We start from the raw sequence: 22,774 nt of genomic DNA, 5'->3' as shown, positions 1-22,774 counted from the left end.
GCACCTACCTGAGTAACAAAATAGCCTGATTTTTTGCCTAACCTTTTGTCAGGGGCCAGATGAAGGGACTGAATGCCCTGGATTGCATATACGAAAAATGGTGGGCCCCTATGCAAATCAAGGGTGTACATTCCCTCCTACCTTGTTTCCCGTGTGTGACCCACCTTATTCACTGATCGGCCTGATTTCTAGTACCTGGGGGCAACATGATCTGACACATCTTATGGACGGGTAGGATTACGTGCATGCATCACCTGGCTTACAGTGGTACTGGTACCACTGGAGCATGCCATAGTTTAATAGGAAACCATTGACAATAAATCGTTGTCAATAAACCAGAGAGAAATGTTAGATCAGGAATGCATTTTTGTTGTTTAAGGAGTTCAAGTCGAATAAGTAGTCGGGTCACAACAAAAACAACAGTAATCAGTACCTGTTCTTTCATCTTGTCCTGGAATGTGGATGGCAACATGTTGGGAAATAATTTCAGGAACACTGGCAGCAAGAACTCCATGAACGGAACAATGATAAAAACTGCGACCGGAACAAGCCTGAAAATATCAGCTGTGGTGCGCGTCAATTGCTGCCGCTCCCTCCTTGACAAACTCTTTCCACCAGCAAGTTTCAACAGCAATCTCAAGCAAATCCTAACATCAGCCCAGAGTAGTTTTGTACCCAGCCAGTAGTGTTGAAGAGCTGATATAAATTCATCCTTCCAGTGACGGAACTTCATCGCCCAATCCTCCCTGAAATAAATAAGAGAAAATGCCAAGTAAAGGACTGCACATAAAACCTGGATGGATTTGAATTCCAAACGAATAACATGTCAAAAAGAATAACCATGACCTGCTCATAGAAGCAACAACTCTCAAAGCTGGTCTGACCCCGAGAAGCATAGACCAGAACTTTTTTACAACAGACGGTATATCCTTCTGAGATTCTTGCATCTGTTTCGCTTTTGCTTTTGCTTTCGCTGTACTCAGATCCTCAACTGCCTCATCACATTCCTCCGGTGAAGCCTCTTTTTTCTGCTTAGTATTTTCTACACTGGTCTCATCCCCACCCATTTCGGGTTGATTTGCAGGGGCTGTGGATGCGGTATGTACAGTCTGTGATATCCACCTAATTCCCAATGGGAAAACAATCTCCGATTTTGCATATCGACGCCCCACAATAGAACTTTCACAAGAACTATGCTTCAGAAACCCAATTGCCGACAGCCTCAACAGTCCATCGTTAGCTCTCAAAACTGTATCCCTGTGGCTACCACCATTGTTATCTGGGGAAGGATGATCAGCAACCCCATTTGGGACCCACGAGTCTGGATCATGAGTAGACCGCCCGTGCCCAAGACTGGAAATACTCTGAATGGAGTGAGTGGTTATGTTCAGGTGTTCCAAGAAGAACTTCTTCCTTCTCATGATCGCTCTCGAAGCCATTATTAAAATCCTCTCCGTTTCCAAAAAGGAAGACTATGGTCATATCTTTGAAGCACTCACTGAATTAAGCTGATATCTGTTAAGAACGACAGCAACTGCATGAAAAACAGAAATGTGGCATGAAAAAGAAGAGGAAATACGCACGCATTTTCCACAGCTTGCCAGAATGACAGAATCAATGGTTCTGGTTTGCATCATCATCATAGCCTTGTCCCAGCTATTATGGGTCAGCTTTACAAATTATATTCTGTGACTTCCGTCAATCATATCCAGAACTGAACTCTTGTGATTTCTTGGTGAAAAATGAAAATTTCAACTGATTAACCAGTGATTTTTTTTGGAAATTATTTTTTTGGTTCATGGACAAGGAATACTGTGTCCTTAAACCAAACCCATACATGTTGTGCACCGGGATGAGATCAAGTGGGCTGACTTTGGGAACAATAGCTCAAAAAGATCGCTCAGAATGGGTGATATTAGTCATCTGATCATGGCCTACAAATGAATGCAGAAAGGCAAACAATAAGAGATGGCCCACACTCAACATATAGAAATCCCAATGAATGGTCCAGATCTCATCCACTGAGCCAAGTATGCAATTTTTTTATATGAAGAACAATGAAGTCAGCTCGATCCATACAATTGTTAGGATCTTCTAAGGTGCGTTTCAGCATGAAAAAAGAAAGGGCAAATTTAAGGAGTAACTACAAGGATTTCACATGAGGCCAAGATCAATTATATGAATTCTCAGTATTATATTGTCGACAGTGGCTATTTCAGGCCGTCTATTAAAGGCCACTGATCGAAGGGTTACAATTGTTCGATTGGAGATAAATTTGGGGCACAGTTGATCCATGGCAGTGCCCATCAGATCAACGGTTTGAATAATTATCCAAGCTGGGAAGCAAGAGCAACTCCGTTTCTTTCACAGCAGAGTAAAAGAAATTGAAAGAAAGAAGTGATAATTCCTAGAGCATTTTTTTTTCTCTCTAGAGATTGATATTCCCAGAGTTTTCGCAAATGACAGAACTGCAACCATTTCGACGGAAAAGGTTATAAAACGAAAATAAGAACAGATGAAGCGGAGATTATTCAATTCATCTGCGCATATCTACAAACAGATTAAAAGCATATCATACCCAAGCAAAGATCAGAGTAGGAGGAAAAGAGATGGAGATTACTGAGTTTCTCTGACGCTTTTCTGAGTTAGGGTTCCGATTCTCAATCGAGTCAAGGTGAATGGATGAGTTTCTTGTCTGTCTTTAGGGTTCGAGAGAGAGAGAGAGGGAGGGAGGCGCGAAGAGCAGAAGATGAAAGGGGGAATATTCTCATGCAAGGAATCGCAGGGTCCTCGTGCGTCAGGACGTGAATGCACCATACAGATGCGGCCATTTGTACCAAATGGGGTCCAGATCCAGACCGTTGAACCGACCGGCCCCTAGTAGGGAGAGAGTTTACTCTCACAATTTCGAATATTCGGAGATCGGTTTTTTCCACACTATTGCTGTTTTCTCAACCGTCTATTTGCAGATCAGTCAAAAACCGGTCTGGACGTTGACCAGCTTTAGTGCTGACCGAGATTATCAGGCCCGAAAGCGGACGGTTCCAGTCCAAACCGGTCTAGACCGTCCCGTCAAGGGTGTTAAACCACGGGCGCAGATTCAGTCAGGTCCAGACCTGGCCGAGTTCCGTCACGTCATGCCCATGGGACCCACCTTGATGTACGTGCTGTACGTCCAAACTGTCCTTCCGTTTTTCCTGTTCATTTTAAGGCACAGAGGTACAAATCTCAGGTGGGCCACACCATGGAAAACAGTGGTGATGAACTCCTACCATTAAAAACTTAGCAAGGCCAACCGCTATGTTTATTTTCCTTCGAACCTCTGCAGAAGGTAAAAAACATTAGGACGAAGGGAAAATACAAATATCAGCTTGATCCAAAACCTTTATAGTTTACAAGAAGTTTTTAATGGTTAATCACTACTGTTTCTTCTTGTGTGGTCTAATTTAGATTTGGATTTGCTACAGTTTTTTTTTACCATGACATATAAAAATCTAGCAAAATAGATGAACGGCATAGATATAAAATACATACATCAAGGTAGGCTCCGCAGTTAAGACCAGACCGAACTGGTCAGATCCCAACAGACTGAATCAGTGCCCCGAAGGTAACAACTTTTTCCGCTTGGGAATATCCAAAGCGGACTCGGCCACAAGCTCCGTCGGGCCCACCGTATTATAATCTCTTGGGCCATCCATTTTGTCGGCTAATTTTAGGACATAAGCCTAAACATGAATTGTACCACACCGCACAAAACAATATAATGGGAATAAAGATGCCCACGGTTGAAACCATCTTAAAGCTTATTGTGATGTTTATACGCTACCTATCGTAACGTGACTCCAAGCTGGATGAAGACAAAATGTGAATAATCCAAAACTTTTACGGTCCCAATAAGTTTCTAATTGTGGTGGTTAATCACAATTGTTTCTCATGGTGTGGTCCACTTGAGCTAGTGGATCTGCTCATGCTTGGGCTCACATGCTTGTCCTAAAATGAGCTGGCCAAACCGATAGACAAAGTAGATATAACACATACCATCACGGTGGGCCACGGAGCTTGCAGTTGCAGGCATACCAGACTCCATGAAATCGGCATCCATTTTATCATTTACCTATTGATGTTCCATTTGCAATTTCTATCACGTGATAAGTGCGCCCAGGGAAGGGGGAATTGAATGTGCGGCCTAATTCGGTTTGAACAACTATGACCTCAAGTGCCAAGATAGACAAACACGTAGTATGTGACCGAGATTGAATAAGAACGATCGCATGTTCAGTCAATCACACAGTTTGTTCAAAGGATTAGGCGATACTCAAAGAGTAGAGTTCGTCCTCTGACGATAGGTTATATATGTGCTTTATATGAAGGGACTTTTCAATACAAATAAAGGAATAAGAAATGAATTCTTACAGCCGGTTACGAATAATAACCGCAAAACACCTTCCTGAATGGAAAACTATGATTGATGCTCGAACTGAACCTAGCATATGAGAGTAGATCCAAATTACAGGTAAAGTTAACAAATACTTGATTAATGCTATGAATTACCATAAGGAATGTAAATAGTAGGCTAAAGTAAAGAATTACATTATGGAATGTAATTGACTGGCAGAAAAGTAAAGAGATTACACTAAGGAATATAAATGACAGATAATTAAAAGATAGATTTGATTTGATTGGGTTGGTATGAGACAATTTGCTTTTCTGAAATCCTCAATTTGACCATTTAAATGCTTAATACGTTCTGACGATTGATGTAACCATTTAACATGTCTTAACCATCTTTGCTTTTAAACCTTTCATCTATCCTATTATCGCTTATGCATGATCACTCTTCACTTGACCGCTTAGTGGATGACGTGGCATCGCTCGATGAACTACAACTGTATTACTGTAGAATCCTCTTTGTATATCCCCAAAATCTCCAAATACACCACTGTAACGCCCTAAAAATCGGGGGTCGAGCAGAAACTCAGCTCCCGAGTTCCAATGCATCACTTATGCAACATAGATAATGATGATTAAATGTTGTCCGTATTAGTGCATTAAACATGAATGGGATTACACTAAAACAACATATCATACTCTTGAGACAATTGGATTACGCAAGCGGAAAACTGTGATAACTATATAAAGCATATAAGTGGTTGTAAGTCCCAAGAGTATGAAAATGTCACCAGGTTAAATAATTACATGTATAGTTTCAAAACTTACAAAATAATACAATGTAATGGCATCTAATCCGTATCCCTGTGACCCTGTTGACACAACTCCAGATCTAGACCCGCCAGAGAGTTACATGTAGGAGAACTCCTCCTCATCATCATAAAAGTCAGGCTCCGCTTCGTAAGTTTCGCCCTAATCTGAAACTAAAACAGAGTCTGGTTGGTGTTTTAAAACAGTTCTAGAGTGGGAGTAAGTGATTAACTCAGTGGTACTATAAAGTAAAGGTTAGCATGTTATCAATTCAGTCAAGCAGTAATGATAAAGCAATACAACAAACATTCCCTAACTACTCTGGTTAATGCAAGGATGATATATGGTAATGATGCATGCCCTCACCTACACTCCTTCAGCGACATCATCTCATAGTTATACATGCTACTCCCACTGTGTCTTCATCTCCAAAGCACATGCAGTGTGGTGCATGCATGTGTTAGCCGAGTTCTTAATTAGACTTATTCATACAGCATATTCGGGAAGCTAAGGTACCTCTCTTTATATCATTTACCCAAACGATAATCCATCTAGGGTCGTCAATCCAAGTTAATCACATACGATAAGCAAGTTATAGGGCAACATCACCCCTGATTTGAAAGCAGTGGATAGGCAAGTTTAGGTCACTACGAAGAGGTTCGTCACCTCAGCGTAGGCCTTAGTTTATACTCGAGGTCACTATAGAAAGGCTCGTCACCTTAGCGTAGGCCGACAGCTCGAATACGGTGTCCCATACACCACCATATTCGGCTCACGAGTTTATATTGTTCACTGGTCACTATGGGGAGGCTCGTCACCCCAACGTAGGCCGACAGCTCGTCCATGGTATCCCATACACCACCATGCCCAGCTCATGAGTCTTAGCGGATTTTGGTACCAAAGTTAAACTGGTTTTGTATTGGTAAGTGGTACCTTAGATTCAAGCAGTAGCGTCCATACATGGTAAACACACATTAAGCCAATCGGATTACTTGACAAGTCCGATTGGTACAAGCGCACGTTAAATTAATCGACATGGAGCGCATACGCACTCTTCATGACCTAACAACTGTCGATAATCACCGTACGACTCGGATTCATCGAACGTATCCTTTGTGGCAAAACTAATTCGGCCACTAGATCGGAAAGTGTTATTGATTGCCTGGATTATGTAGTAGTCTCAATCATACTCAAAAGCAGTTGATATTCACATGTGAAAATCATAACAGCAATTTAACAATAAATACAAGTACAATAATCATTTGAGCATTTTATCAAACACATAGAACATGTTAATATACATATGCATCTTCTACAAAAATCACGTAATAACAATATAGATTACATGAAGGGAACTATAGATATTCGTAAGGTAGTTGAGAATCATATCTCAATACCCTTATTAAATACAATTTGTCAAACAATTTCTCATTCAAATATTTTGTCAAACAATTAGACTACACTTTACTACATACATGACTAAGTTAGTTATAACATATATTATGGCAAATCCTTTCACAAGGGAGTTGTCATACTTACAACAAACATGTATTTTCAGTTAATAGTCATAGCAAGCACAAATCATAATTTCATATTCATTCAAACATTTCAACAAACACATGAAATGCATTATATAAACACATAGTTCATACACATATATAATCTATCGAATACATCATAACTAAGATCATATGGCAGCAATCAAGTCAGACATAAATCATTACTGACATTAAAAGCCTTAAAAACCATAACCTAAACGTTTATAGTCCACACCTTCCATCGGTAAACTCGTATCGAATTCAGTTCGAACACTACATCTTTGTCTACGGTACAACGGCTACCTAAATCACGAAATAGGTTAGCTATTTCGTCAATTCCTCTATTTGGACTTCCAAAACGAGATTAGGGTTAGGAATCCTTAACCAAATCACAGTCAAAAGGAATTGAGTAGCGTAGCAAAGAGGCGATCTAGTGCGGTAGTCGCACGAGAGAAACACCGCCTCGATCTCCCTGACTTTCACTCTTCTCCTCACACTTTTCTCTTCTTTTCTCTCTTCTCTCTCCTAGGGTTTAGAAAATTCGTATGGAATGAGAGATGAGTGGGTTAAGGCCCTCATATAGGCCCAGAACTAATATCAATGGCCCCAGGGCCATGGTATACTTAGGTTATAGCCAAAAGTCGTCTATTTCGGGCCAACAGAGCTCATCTGGAGGTCCATACCTTGCATACGGTCTGGAGAAAGTTCCCAGACAATGGATCTATGTCAGGTTAAGATTTCGGTCCGATCGGATTTGTGGATCGACCTTGGAGGACCAGTTTCAATTCAACGGCTATCGTCACTCAATCAGGGCCACAAGTACACTGACATGTGTAGAGAAATTTTCCTAATCCGGGGGTGTAGTTGGGTCAAAATCTGACGGTCTAAAACCTTAGATTTGGCCTGGAAGCGAACGGCCCAATTCACTAAAGTTTGAGTCTATTTTCTAAAGATATTCACGTTTCTCACACACTTCGCTCCAAGCTCAAGTTGTGCGTTTCTAGATACTATTTGGACTTGATTCTCAAGATGGTTGTCGAGCCTAGCAAGGCGGTCATAATCGTATAGTTTCGCGGTAATCGGACTTTCGATGCGCGGTCCAGGTCTGATACGGAGTTTCAGTGTGCTCTCGAGAGCAACTGGGTTTTGAGATTTCTCCTAGGTTTTTAGTTGATGTAGAGTTAGCGATTCTACTAGATTTGGGTCTTGCAGTTCATATAGAAAGTGGTTCAAGCTAATCTACTAATTAATTCAGTTTAGTACTTAATTAATTTACGTCTAATTTCTACATAATTTGATCCTTAGCGGCTTCTACCTGAGGTGGTACTCGGGTCTTTGTACGAATTTTTTTGAGATGTTACAACCACGCAAATCCATCCAAATCACATGCAACCCGCTCTAATTGGCTTTCGCAAGAATTGGCAATAATTGGGATGAACACAACCATCTAATCATCAACATTGTAAAAAATGGATGATCTAGATTCAACAAAGAAAAATAGGTCCATTCATCTCTTGTTGTCTTTTCGGTCACGTGTTTTGTGCGGGCATGCCAGAATTTAATGTGCAGCTCAATTCAAACCGAATAACTATGACCCCAAGCACCAAGATAGGCGGATATGTCGGAGATCGACCATATATGACAGAGATCGAATAAGATCAGCCTATTCAGCCACTTGCATGGTGTTGTTTAAAACGATCAGGCGATTATCATAGGGTAGGGTTCGTCCTCTGAAAATGGGTTACACCTCTTCCTTCCATGTGAAAAGGCCTTTTCAATATAAATAAATAAATATATAAATAAATAAGAAATTCTTACAGTCGGTCGCAGAGATCAACTGTAGAGCACCTTCTTGAATTGGATAACTTTCCTTAATACTTGAACTGAAACCAACGTATAAGAGTAGACTCGGATTACAACTAAGGTTAACAGCTACTTGGTTACTGCTACATATTACAGTAAGGAATGTAAATGATAGATAATTCTAAGGTTAACAATTACTTGATTACTATTGCGGATTACACTAAAAAATGTAAATGATAGATAATACCAAGGAGCATAAAGTAATTGTAAGATAGGTTTGATTTGGTTTGGTTCGTATGAGACCTCTTCTTCTATTGAATTCATCTTAAGGTGTGTCTAATACGGTAATGGATAGACAAACCTTTGACTAATCCTCCTTCACTTTAAAGGCATAGAGTCTTATAACGGACTCACTTGGGCATGAAACACTCTAATTCGATAAATTCAAACTAGAAACTATAAAAGCATAAAAAGAAAATTACAGAAAAATTTAAAAAATATAAGAGATGGAAACATATTACTGAATTGAAGATGTTATGTTAGATTTATATATTAAAAAAAAATAAAAAACAAAAAAACAAGCTAGTATTGAAGAAAGAATTTAGAAAAAAGTCTAATCTAAAAACTTTTTAAAAAAAGTTAGATCTAATCCTTATCTAATTCCAACACTAATAAATTTCAGAAAAATGCAACTGATGTCCCCGCCAACGATGCCAAAAACTTGTTCACTTGTCACCCCATATGCAGGGTTGCGATGTAGTAATAACTCGGTAAGACCGATGTCGTACTCACATGGACTTGCTTTGTACGATTTTTTAATTAAATTATGAAAAGGGTGAGCTTAACCGTCCTAGAGGGGGGGTGAATAGAACTATGCCAAATAAAAATGAACTTACTGAAATAATAAATAAATTAGGAAATCAACTCTCACTAGTATTAAATTTTTGATTCAAACTTAGTTCGTATGACAACCTACACCCAAAATAAAGTTTAGGCAGGACAACCTTATTTCACAAACAGTCGTAAGGATCAAGATCTCAAACCAAAGTAAGATCCAATAGAGCTATCTATCAAAAGCATTCACCACATTCGCATATATAAAATTACAATCATTCTTCGTATATGCAAAAAGTAAACATTCACCACAAACACCAAGAATTATAATGGTTTGGTGTATACACCAACTGTTCTCAAACAGCCACACCTACTCCACTCCTAATAATCACAACCCACATGATATTTGCTTTCACTATAGACAAGGTTTTCACAGGATCACCTTAAAACCTAATGCAGTTGTGATTTTAAAGGGCTTATCACAAACAAAAACCCCACAGTGAGATTTTCTCGCTATCTCAGTCAAAACCAACGCATGAGATTTTTTGGCTATCTCAAAGAAACTAAAAACAAAGAATAGAAATGTACTTATCTTCCCTTTGAAGACATATCTCTTGATGTAGCCTGTAGAACCGCTTCTCTTGAAGTAAAATGTTCAATATCCAGTAACACAAAAAAGGGTTCTAAGTTCTATATTGATTTTAAATTAATTCAAATCAAATGCTACTTGTTTGAATTCCTCAAGATCTCAAAGAAGAGTGATTACTCTCTTTAAAAAATATGATTCATGAAAAGGAAATCAAGGAATGAAACAAAATGCTATTTAAACAAAATATTAAAATACCGTGCAATAACTTGAAGATAGTGAAGACTTCTCTCTCTCTCTCTCTATCTCTCTCTCTCTCTCTTGGAAAAGGCTTTTACTAGCTTGGATGAGTAATTTTAGATTGAGAGAAGGCCTTTATTTATAGGCTGAAAAGTTGTTACTTCGACTCGTCTAAGGTCACCTTCGACTCGTCTAAGATCTAACAAAATTCAAATTTTGGGCGCGATCGGATAAAACCATTCTTCAACTAGTCGAAGGCCCTGCTCAACTGGTCGAGGGCCCTGTTCGACTGGTCGAGTATGGGCTTTAACTGGTCAAGGGTGCCAGATTTTGGTTGCTGGACTTCGAGTCGAGCAACCCTCGACTGGTCGAAGGTCCCACTTCGACTGGTTGAGAAAGCAATAGAAATATTCATTTTTTGGATTTTAAACTTGGACTAGTCAAAGATTTTCTTAGACCAGTCAAGCCATAACTTAGACTAGTCGAACTAAAGCCTAGACTAGTTGAACTAAAGCCTAACCAAAGTATAAAAATTCATATAAGTTTGTCTTTTGAAAGCACCTAGGTCTAAGGTCTTTCTAGGGTCTGTTATACCTGAGAAGACTGGATATTGAAGTTTAAAGCTTGTTCTTCTTTTTGAATCTTCAACGGAACATAGTAGATCATCTACTTGAAGTGTATTGAAAGTGGAGCTTAATCTTTTATTTAAAGTGTAGTATAACTTGAACTCATTTTAGCTTGAACTTTCCAACTTCATGATTTGTACTTAAGCTTGAATTTTCCAACTTCATGACTTATACTTCAGTAAGGTTTAAGCTTGAGCTTGACTGACTTCATGACTTGAACTTTCCATCTTAATCTACATTAGACAGACTACAACACAAGTTATTCTGTCTAAATGAAATTTGACAAACAAAGGTGTGCTTTATACAATATAACACTTACAATCTCCTCCTTTGTCAAATTCATGACAAAACACTTAGTTTAACAATTACAAAAATATCTTGAAATCCATGTTGCTGAATTTACTGCTACTCCCCCTCAATGTGAGCTTCTCTCTACTTTGTACTACACCTGTATTATAACATATACTTCCAATGCACAACTCTAATAGATATTGACATTTTCCATCCATTCATTATTCTAATCAATCAAATCAATTGCATAATAGCATCATTCATTCATCATCAGAATCATTCTAGTATTCTCTCCCCCTTTTTGTCACAAATTGACAAAGGAAAGAGTAACCATGTGAACATAATATAACTGAACAATCAGAATAAGAACTAGAAAATGCATAACTGAACCAAAACATTATAATTAAGTCCAGGAAAGGAGTTACCAAAGTTTGTAAGGAGTATAAAGAGAGCATAGTTCAACAGTTAAAAACCTAAGCACACATAATTATACAGCCCAAATCAAATAAAAAATGCATAGAAACCAAACTAATCGGACCTAGAGGAAGATGGAGAAGGTATTGAAGGATCAATCTGGTGAAGTCCTTTGGTAATGCAATGAAAATATTTTCGCGTGTATTTCATGGAAGCTTCGTGACTTTTAGCTAGAGTATCTTGTGATACCTTCAGCTCAACAACTTTCTCTTCTAAAGAGTTAAGCCGATCATCAACTTAAGAAGGCTAATAGTATGGATCAGCTGCATCATCTGATTCAAGTTCAGCAAAAATGTCATCCATGGACGTGTCTTCAAGTAAAGGTGCGTCCTCTTCTTCTACTTCTTCATCCTCATCTCTCTGGCCAGGTAGGTAGTGTAAGTGCTATGGTTTTCTAGCTCCTATGATTATCAAATTTTGGAGTGCCAAAACCTCTCAGTTTGTAGTGCCAAAATCTCTCTTGGAATCTGTCTTATCCAGCTCATAATGAAGTTTGTGCATCTCTTAAGAACAAGGGTCATTTGTACAAGAACTTCAAGGGCAAGTGTACTTGTTCATATTCATGTACAACATCAATTGTGAATTTAAAAGCTTTCAAGAAGAATTCAAAAATTTTAAAGCTTCGTACAAGTCAAGACAACGTTCCTAGACTTTGAAAGTTCAAGATACTCAAGCTTTATTGTTAGTCATTCTCAAGCTTCAAGAATCTCAAGTTCAAGCTTTATCATTTGACAAGATCTTAAGCTTCGCGAACTTCAAAGAACGTCTATCATCTGAAGAAAAGAAGGTTCAATGTTCATACATCATGTTCAAGGTATGAATGACCTTAGATTGACCTTAGGGTAGGTCATTTTGAATACATAATTCAATTATATCTTTTTATAAGTAAATGGTATATTTCTAGACTAGTCCTAGATTCTGTTCGACTAGTCCTAGCATTGGCTCGACCAATCTAAGAAATTCCACGACTAGTCCTAAGTTTGTTGTAAATTTTTAGAATTTTTTGTTAAGCTACGACCAGTCCTGGAAACTGCTCGACCGGTCATGTGAACAGTGCACGACTCATTCACGACCAGTCCTGCAGCTATGACTCAAAGTCCAGCAACTGTTTCTGGTCCCACACGACCAGTCGTGGAGGTCTCACGACTAGTCGTGAAGGTCTTACGACCAGTCGTGGAACAACTTTATCCGATCGCGCTCAAAATTTTAAAAATCAATTGGTCCTATGACCAGTCGTAGTGTCCATAGGACCAGTCATGAACGTGATTTCTTCACTTATAAATAAACGACGAATTTTAGAGTTTTTCATTCAATTCAAGCTAAATCAATACGACACTCTGAGAGATAAGTTTGTAAACTTCTTAAGCTATATTGTGCATATTTAATATTCTCTTTTATTAACTTTGTTATATTTGATTTTATATTTTGTATTCTAATCTGATCTGAAAGAGGGATTGAAGTATTCCTACTTCTTGGAATCAAAATCAAATAGAGCTAGCCCAACTTGATTTAATTTAAAATCAATTTAGAACCTAGAACCATTTCATAAGTGAGCGTGGATATTGAACTTTTATATTCGAACTTCTATTCCAACTTGGTTCTTCCGGGCTGCAATAAAAGTAGAATATCTAGGTATTTTACAGTTTTGTAATTTCCTTTATTTTGGTTTCTTTGAGATTAAGCCAGAAAAATCTCTCAGTTTTGGTTATCTAAGGTGATCCAAAAAACTCAGAGTGTGGGGTTTTTTGAATTGTGTAAGTCCACTTGAAAGACACAATTGTGAAGGTTTTACGTGAACCTAGAAAAACCTATTTTCATAGTGAACGCTAATATCTACTGTGTGAGGATATTAGGAGTGGAGTAGCTGTGTGCTGTTGTTTAACAGTTGGTGTACGCACAGGTGAACCATTATAATTCTTTGTGTATTGTGGTTTCCTTTCTTTTTTCTTTTTAGTTCAAAATTGTGGGATGTATTTGTGGATGTGAATGTTGTAATTTTTATATTTCAGTATTGTGGGGAAGTTGTAATATCTTAGATTTTCTTTCTTCCTATTTCCTTTTTATTCCTTTTCAGTTTTAGTTTTTGATGCACAAATCATTCTTGTAAGGTTGTCTTGCCATAAACCCTTGATTTTTATAATGTAAGGTTGTCCTTAGAACAACATTTGTATCAACCTCTCAATACTAGAATTTTGAGGTTGTTGCTTCGTTTGATTATTTGTAATTCATTTAGCTATCTTATTGTTTAATTCCGCTATTAATTTTTAATTTGGTATTGTCCTATTCACCCCCCTCTAGGACATATAGCTCGGCCTTTTTAAGTGGTATCAGATCCTAATTAATTATTCTATTTGGATTTATTTATTGAGCTAATCGATCTGAGCTATTTAAGATGTCAAATTTTGATAGTCTTTCAGTCACTAGGCCTCCACCATTTGATGGCTCCAATTATGCCTATTGGAAAGCCAGAATGAGGATTTTCTTAAAATCTATGGATGAGAGTGTGTGGCAAGCCACAGTGACTGAATGGACCCCTCCTACTACTGAAGTAAATGGTATCGATGGTCAATGAAAGTCACACCTTATTTTTCTTGGACCACTCTTCAGAAAAATGAAAGTAGTGCCAATGCAAAGGCTTTAAACGTCATAACTTGCGCACTATCATAGGATGAATTTAAAAAATTATATCCTGTGATACTGCAAAGCAAGCCTGGGATATTTTAGAAATGACACACGAGGGAACAACAATTATCAAGAAATCTAAAGTCCAAATCCTCACAACCAAATTTGAGGAAATACGTATGGAGGAAAGTGAAACATTCATGGACTTTTATACCAGATTAAATGACATTCTTAACTCTATGTGGGGTCTCGGTGATAAAATCCTAGAAAGTAAAGTCGGTGCAAAGATACTACGTTCATTACCTGAATGGTTCAATTAAAAGGTGACCGCGATTCAGGAACTTCGTGATACGGATAATATGAGGGTAGAAGAATTAGTTGGTTCTTTACAAACCTATAAGTTAAACTTTAAAGCTCCTAAAGGTAAATCCATTACCATTAAATCCTCTAAATGTTTTTCTCATGAAAATTGTAGTAATTCTGAAGATGATATGGCCCTTTTAGCTAAAAAGTTTTACAAAATTTTTAAAAGTAAAAAAGAGGGTTGATTTTCAAAAATCTAATGATAAGAAAAGATCTAAATCTAAAACTTGAAAATCATTAAAAGATAGCCAATGTTACAACTGTCATGAATATAGGCATTTAACAAACAAGTGTCCTAAAAAGGATAAACTAAAAAGAAAGGTATGTTGGCTACTTGGGATGAATCTTCTGACACTGAAGCCTCTTCTGAATCAGAAGATTCTGAAACTGAGTCGAGTAATGAAGTCAAAGCCCTTATGACTCTAGCCAAGTTCACTTTCTCAGATCATGATGATTCAACTAGTGAAGAAAATTTGAATAGTGATCATGAAAATGAAGAAGATCTTGAAGATGCTTACAATGCCCTATACAAGGAAAGTTGTAAGATTGCGGTAAAACTAAAACTTTGGAAAGAAAAGTTTTTGAAACTTAAAGAAAATTTTAATACTCTTGTTTTAGAAAAATCCCACATTTCAGATTCTTTTGAAAAATCTAAGTGCGATTTAATTTCAAAACCTCCCTTATTGAAAATCTTAAATCTGAAAATGAAAAACTAAAACTTGAAGTCTCTTCTCTTTTGAGTTTAAATGATACATGGAGGTATGCCCAAGGTGATCCTAAGTTAGAAAAACTATTATACGGATCCAGAAAATGAGGCGATCGATCCGGTTTGAGCTACAACAAAAGTACTCCTAAACATAAGAATACTCCTCCTAAGTTTGTGAAAGGAGAGTCTTCAAACTCAAAAGGGAAAAGTTCAAATCAAAATTATTCTAAAAATGCTAAAACTTTTCAATCTTTAAAACCTAAAAGCAACCATATCAACTATAAAAATCAGAATCGTAATCCTTTAGCTGAGAAAATAGTTAATTTACTTGAGGAGCTTTTAAAATCTAACTCAATGGGTCGGTCTTATAACAACTACAATCATGAAAAGACCAACTATAATCCTAGACCCAAAACAGTTATGAAATGGGTTCTTAAGGTTACTTGCTTGGTTGCCCACATGACTTTTAAAGCATCAAGCCATTCAAAGTGGTACCTAGACAGTGGATGCACCAGGCACATGACTAGTGACAAAGGTCTGTTCACCACTCTTAAAGACATGACTGATGGATCACTCACATTTGGTGATGGTAGTAACTGCAAGATTATTGGCCAAGGTACGGTTCAACTTTCTAACCTCCCTTTATTTGAGAATGTTTTATATGTAGAAGGTTTAAAACATAACTTATTAAGCATTTCTCAAATATGCGATAAAAATCATAGCGTAAAATTTTTTATCATAGGGTGTGAAATTTTAAATAAAAACAGTTTTGTAATATTAACTGGTCGCAGAACTTCTGAAAACTGCTATATTGTAAGTGACTCTAGCTCATCTAATTTATTATGTTACATAGTCCATACCAATGAGACCGAATTATGGCATAAACGCCTTGGACATGTACACTACCGCAACTTATATAGATTGAGCAAAAAAGAGTTAGTAAGAGGCTTACCCAAAATACACAAAATAGATAAAATATGAGGCGAATGCTAGATTGGCAAGCAAACTAGGAGCTCTCACAAAAAAGTGGACTCCAATGCCACATCTAAACCACTTGAACTCCTCCATATGGATCTTATTGGACCAACTAGAATCGAGAGTCGAGGTGGTAAAAAGTATATTCTGGTAATCGTTGATAACTTTACCAGATATACTTAGGTAGTCTTCTTAAGAGACAAATCAGAAACTCTCGATGAAATCAAACGGGTATTTAGACGTATCCAAACTGAAAAAGAAACTCAAGTTTGTAAGATCCGTAGCGATCATAGATCATAATTTGAGAATAGCGGTTTTGAGAATTTTTGTAGTGATCAGGGAATATCATATGAATTCTCTAAACCTAAAACATCACAACAAAATGGTATAGTAGAAAGAAAAAATAGAGTGCTTCAATAAATGGCTAATGTAATGTTAAAAAGTATGAAGCTCCTTAAAAATCTTTGGGCCGAAGCCATAAATACTACACGCTATATAATTAACCGTATTTATATAAGAAAATAAAACGGTAAAACGACTTATGAAATGTAGTTTGATAAGAAGCCTACTGCCAAATACTTTCGAGTTTTTGGCAGCAAGTGCTATATTTTGTGTGACCGAGAAAATTTGGGTAAGTTCGATACCAAAAGTGATGAAAGGATATTTCTAGGGTATGCTCTGAATAGTCGAGCATATCGGATTCTTAATAAGAGGACCAGTGTGATTCAAGAGTCTATTAATGTGGTTATTGACGATCACTTGAATACATCTGTCTCAAGTTCAGATAATGATGAAGTACTTCTAATTGATAAATCAGACTCTACATCAAGTCAAAACAATTCTGAACTGAGAACTGTTAAAGACCATCTAACTAATCAAATTCTTGAAAACCATCTCACTAGTGTACGCACTCATAGACAACTTGAAGATATGTGTAATTACGTGTGTTTTACATCCTAGATAGAACCGGTTAACGTAAAAGAAGCACTTACTGACGAAAACTGGATAGTTGCGATGCAAGAAGAGCTTAATCAATTTGTAAGAAATGATGTTTGGTACTTAGTTCCTAGGCCAAAAGATAAACATATTATCAGAACTAAGTGGATTTTCAAAAATATGTCTGATGAACTAGGTAATATAATTCGAAACAAGGCTAGATTGGTTGTATAAGGGTACACTCAAATTGAAGGCATCGATTATGATGAAACCTTTGCCCCAGTAGCTCGTCTTGAATCAATTAGACTATTTATATCCATTGCTTCCTTTAATTTTTTTGAGATAGTACTTGGACTTGTTTTGCCTGAGTTGTACTTGATTAACTTTGGTTAATTATGGTTGCGCATGACTTGCTTATGGATTTGATATTTTATCTATCTTGTGGTATCATTTATTCCTCAATACTTTTCTTATTCTTCGTTCTTTATCTACTTCCATTTCTACTTTTTAATTCCTTCATTTGTCATATTGTGACAAAAAGGGGGAGAATTTTGGCTTGCTTAATATATGGTGATTGTGGTATATACTGATATATTGGCATGTGGATTATATATGGATTGTGGATATATTTTTCTTTGTGAATGAGGGAGGAGTTAAGTAAGGGGGAGTATTGTTGATGCAAGTTAATGATAACTGGTGCATGATTCTTTAACCAGGCTGTAATTGGTTTCTTTTGATAACTGGTGACCAGGCTGTAACTGGTTTCTTTTAATAACTAGTGCATAATTCTTTGTGCGTATATTGGTTATGTTACTGTGGAGTGTGTTTTGTCACAAATTTGACAAAGGGGGAGATTGTAAGTGCTATGGTTTTCTAGCTCCTATGATTGTCAAATTTCGGAGTGCCAAAACCTCTCAGTTTATAGTGCCAAAATCTCTCTTGGAATCTATGTCTTATCCAGCTCATAATGAAGTCTGTGCATCTCTCAAGAACAAGGGTTATTTGTACAAGAACTTTAAGGGCAAGTGTACTTGTTCATATTCATGTATAACATCAATTGTGAATGTAAAAGCTTTCAAGAAGAATTCAAGAATTTCAAAGCTTCGTACAAGTTAAGACAACGTTCCTAGACTTTGAAAGTTCAAGATACTCGAGCTTTATTGTTAGTCGTTCTCAAGCTTCAAGAGTCTCAAGTTCAAGCTTTATCTTTTGACAAGATCTCAAGCTTCGCGAACTTCAAAGAACGTTTATCATCTGAAGAAAAGAAGGTTCAATGTTCATACATCATGTTCAAGGTATGAATGACCTTAGAACCTTAGGGTAGGTCATTTTGAATACATAATTCAATTAGATCTTTTTATAAGTGAATGGTCTGTTTTTAGAATAGTCTTAGACTCTGTTCGACTAGTCTTAGCATTGGCTCGACCAGTCTAAGAAATTCCACGACCAGTCCTAAGTTTGTTGCAAAATTTTAAAATTTTTTGTTAAGCCACGACCAGTCGTAGAGACTGCTCGACCGGTCGTGTGAACAGTGCACGACTCGTTCACGACCAGTCCTGTAGCTATGACTCAAAGTCCAACAACTATTTCTGGTCCCACACGACCAGTCGTGGATGTCCCACGACCAGTCGTGGAGGTCCTATGACTAGTCATAGAATGACTTTATCCAATCGCACTCAAAATTTCAAAAATCAGTTGGTCCTACGACCAGTCTTAGTATCCACAGGATCAGTCATGAACGCGTTTTCTTCACTTCTAAATAGACGATGAGTTTCAGAGTTTTTCATTCAATTCAAGCTAAATCAATACGATACTCTGAGAGATAAGTTTGTAAACTTCTTAAGCTATATTGTGCATATTTAATATTCTCTTTTATTAGCTTTGTTCTATTTGATTTTGTATTTTGTATTTCAATCTGATCTGAAAGAGGGATTAAAGTATTCCCACTTCTTGGAATCAAAATCAAATAGAGCTAACCTAACTTGATTTAATTTAAAATCAATTTAGAACTTAGAACCATTTCATAAGTGAGTGTGGACATTGAACTTTTATATTCGAACTTTTACTCCGACTTGGTTCTTCCGGGCTATAACAAAAGTAGAATATCTGGGTATTTTACAGTTTTGTAATTTCCTTTGTTTTGGTTTCTTTGATATTAAGCCAGAAAAATCTCTTAGTTTTGGTTATCTGAGGTGATCCAAAAAACTCAGAGTGTGGGGTTTTTTGAATTATGTAAGCCCACTTGAAAGACACAATTGTGAAGGTTTTAGTTGAACCTAGAAAAACCTATTTTTATAGTGAACGCTAATATCCACTGTGTGAGGATATTAGGAGTGGAGTAGCCGTGTGGCTATTATTTAACAGTTGGTGTACACACAGGTGAACCAATATAATTCTTTGTGCATTGTGGTTTCTTTTCTTTTTTCTTTTTGGTTTAAGATTGTGGGATGTATTTGTGGATGTGAATGTTGTAATCTTTACATTTCAGCATTGTGGGGAATGTTGTAATAACTTAGATTTTCTTTCTTGTTTTTTCTTTTTTATTCTTCTTCAGTTTGAGTTTTTGATGCACAAATCGTTCTAGTAAGGTTGTCCTGCCATAAATCCTTAGTTTTTATGGTGTAAGGTTGTCTTTATAACAATATTTGTATCAACCTCTCAATACTAGAATTTTGAGATTGTTGCTTCCTTTAATTATTTACAATTCATTTGGCTATCTTATTGTTTAATTTCGCTATTAATTTTTAATTTGGCATTGTCCTATTCACCCCCCCCCCCCCCTCTAGGACATATAGCTTGACCTTTTAAGGTAGTCTAGGTTCATCTTATGAATATTCGTGTTATCAAATGGAAGGACTGCCTCAAGAACCTCAATAGGAGGAATGACAACATTACGATGAATAGTAAGGCTAGTCACGAGATAAGCAAAAGGAACAGACCCATGGTCAGGATGGATACGAAATTGAATAATCAAGTAGTATATCAATGAGAGAAGACAGATAGGAATGCCGAACACAATAGCATGTAGAACACGAGACATGAAGGGAGTAAGTTCAGACTTATTCCCGAACTTAGGATAGACATTAGATGTGAAAATCCGATGAAGTACTCTGTATTTGGGCAACATCTTGTTGGCATGGAGGGCATTTTTTGAACTCCATTCAGCATTAAACCAACATAGTTTGTGGATGATTTCTCGACGTTCAGATTTATACATTCTTTCAGCAAGGGTAGACATGGGTATTCCTTCATCATTAACACTAATGTCCATCAGCCCTGAAATAAGATGCCTATTAGTAGGGAATGTCCCTTCTTTAAAATTAATCGAGAATGTTAGATTATCTAAGGACAGTTCACCGATTGAAGCATACATCCCTTGTGCTATGGAGTGGTATACCGTTTCGCCCCAATTAAGAATGTTTTCCCAACCAACTGTAGCGAGGATAGGTAGGAGCTAGAATGGAGTAATGTGATCTACATTCACCATCCTTTCTATGATAATTTTCCGATTGCGAAGATCCTTAACATGCTCTGAATCTTCTTTAGGAGATCTTAGGGTTCTCACCCTAACTGGAGTTGACTTGGAGGAAGAGCCATGAGTAGCTTTCCTCTTAGTGCGATGCTCCATTTAGAGATTGCATTAGAGATTATTACAAATAAAAGATGGGTTTGGCAAGGATCAATTTTTTTTGCACAAAACCCACTATAGAAAGGGTGTGAAACTCAAAATAAATCACAAATGAAAGATTAACTAGCAAATATGAACCCAAATCTAGAAAAAAATGTGAAATAAACCACTTATAAGGAAGAAATTAAGATGGTTTCGACGAGTAGAGGCACAACTAGTTGAGGAAGAAGAGAGAAATGGGGTGAAAAAGGTGTTTTTTCCTCTTTTAATGAGGAAACCCGCAATCCTCGACCGATTGAGTATGGTCCTCGACTCGTTGAGGATGTGCTTGACCCGTTGAGCAGCTAAAAAAAATATGATTTTTATTATTTTAAATGTTTTGCACTTTTAAAAAATTATAGATATACAAACAATAAAAAATGCATAAACAACATGATTTAATTAATTAGCAGTACACATACCAATATCATGTTTTAATTTGGAATATCTATTCCTATCAAGCGTTTTGGTCATAATGTCATCAAGTTACTTTTCAGTCTGGATATATTCTAATGAAATGCTTTTGTCCTCAATTAATTCTTGAATATAATGATATCGAATGTCATTATGTTTCGTACGACAATGTTGAATAGGATTCTTTGAAATGTTGATTGTGTTAGAATTATCATAGTATAATATCATTGTATCTTGCGCAATCCCATAATCAACTAACATTTTTTTCATCTAGACCAGCTAGGTACTAGCATTACTAGTTGCGATGTATTCAGCTTCAGCTGTAGATAGTGATACAGAATTCTGTTTCTTGCTAAGCCAGGAAACTAAATAATTCTCTATATAGAAACATCCACCATTGGTAGATTTTTTATTGTCGATGTTTCCTGCCCAGTCTGCATCGGTATATCCGATAAGTTGTATAGTTATATCATGTGAATACCATAGACCGAAACTAACAGTACTTGCGACATATCTGATTATGCATTTAACACCCATTAGATGTGATTCCTTCGGATCAGACTGATATCTAACACAGGTTCCAACGCTAAAAGCAATATTTGGTTTACTAGCAGTTAAATATAAAAGACTATCAATCATGCTTCGATATAAACATGAGTCTATACTTTTACCTATTTCATCCTTAGAGAGTTTGAGAGTTATACTCATATGAGTATCAAACTTTTTACCATTTTTGAATCCAAATTTCTTTACCAAATTTAAAGTATATTTGGTTTGACAAATGAAAATACCATCTTCCTGTTGTTTTACTTGTAATCTAAGAAAGTAATTCAATTCTCCAACCATACTTATTTCAAACTTGGATTTCATCAGATTTGCAAACTCAATGGACAAGTTAGTGCATGTAGATTCATAAATAATATCATCAACATAAATCTGTACAATCAATATATGTTCATTATATTTTTTGACAAATAATGTTTTATTAACGCTTTCCATGATAAAGTTGTGATTGAGTAAGAACTTAGTCAATTTTTCATACCATGCCTTGGGAGCTTGTTTTAAACCATAAAGTGTCTTTTTAAGACGATATACATGATCTGAAAACTTAAGGTTTTCAAAACTCGTAGGTTGTTCAACATATACTGCTTCATGTAAATCACCATTTAAAAATGAACTTTTAACATCCATTTGATATATTTTGGATTCTTTATAACAAGCAATAGAAATAAATAATCTAATGGATTTAAGGTGCACAACTGGTGTGAAGGTTTCATCATAGTCAATTCCTTCTATCTAAGTGTAGCCTTGTACAACCGGTCGTGCCTTGTTTCTAATGATTTTTCCTATTTCATCAGATTTGTTCTTAAAAATTGATTTGGTTCCAATTATATGTTTATCAGATGGTTTAAGAACCAAATACTAGACATCATTTCTTATAAATTGATTTAACTCTTCTTGCATGGCCAAAATCCAATTTTCATCGGCAAGTGTTTCTTT

General features: G+C 36.6%; 1 protein-coding gene across 2 annotated transcripts in view; it reads right to left on the bottom strand.

Moving 5' to 3' along the window:
• The window catches only part of LOC131246043 (uncharacterized), a 75,912-nt gene extending 73,126 nt beyond the window's left edge, over positions 1-2,786 (bottom strand). The window contains exons 1-3 of one of the 2 annotated variants that reach the window (XM_058245912.1): positions 2,621-2,786; positions 847-1,515; positions 434-746 (exon numbers count right to left, since the gene is read on the bottom strand). In XM_058245912.1, coding sequence (XP_058101895.1) covers positions 434-746; positions 847-1,439 — 906 coding nt within the window. In that variant the 5' untranslated portion in view covers positions 1,440-1,515; positions 2,621-2,786. Of the gene's footprint in view, positions 1-433; positions 747-846; positions 1,516-2,578 lie in introns of both variants that reach the window. The other variant, XM_058245914.1, reaches the window with a different exon arrangement.
• Between the last annotated feature and the right edge of the window lie 19,988 nt (positions 2,787-22,774).

The sequence above is a fragment of the Magnolia sinica genome, chromosome 5 (assembly GCF_029962835.1).
Source record: "Magnolia sinica isolate HGM2019 chromosome 5, MsV1, whole genome shotgun sequence".
NCBI classification, from domain to species: Eukaryota; Viridiplantae; Streptophyta; class Magnoliopsida; order Magnoliales; family Magnoliaceae; genus Magnolia; species Magnolia sinica.
This window is presented reverse-complemented; position numbering and strand designations above follow the sequence as displayed.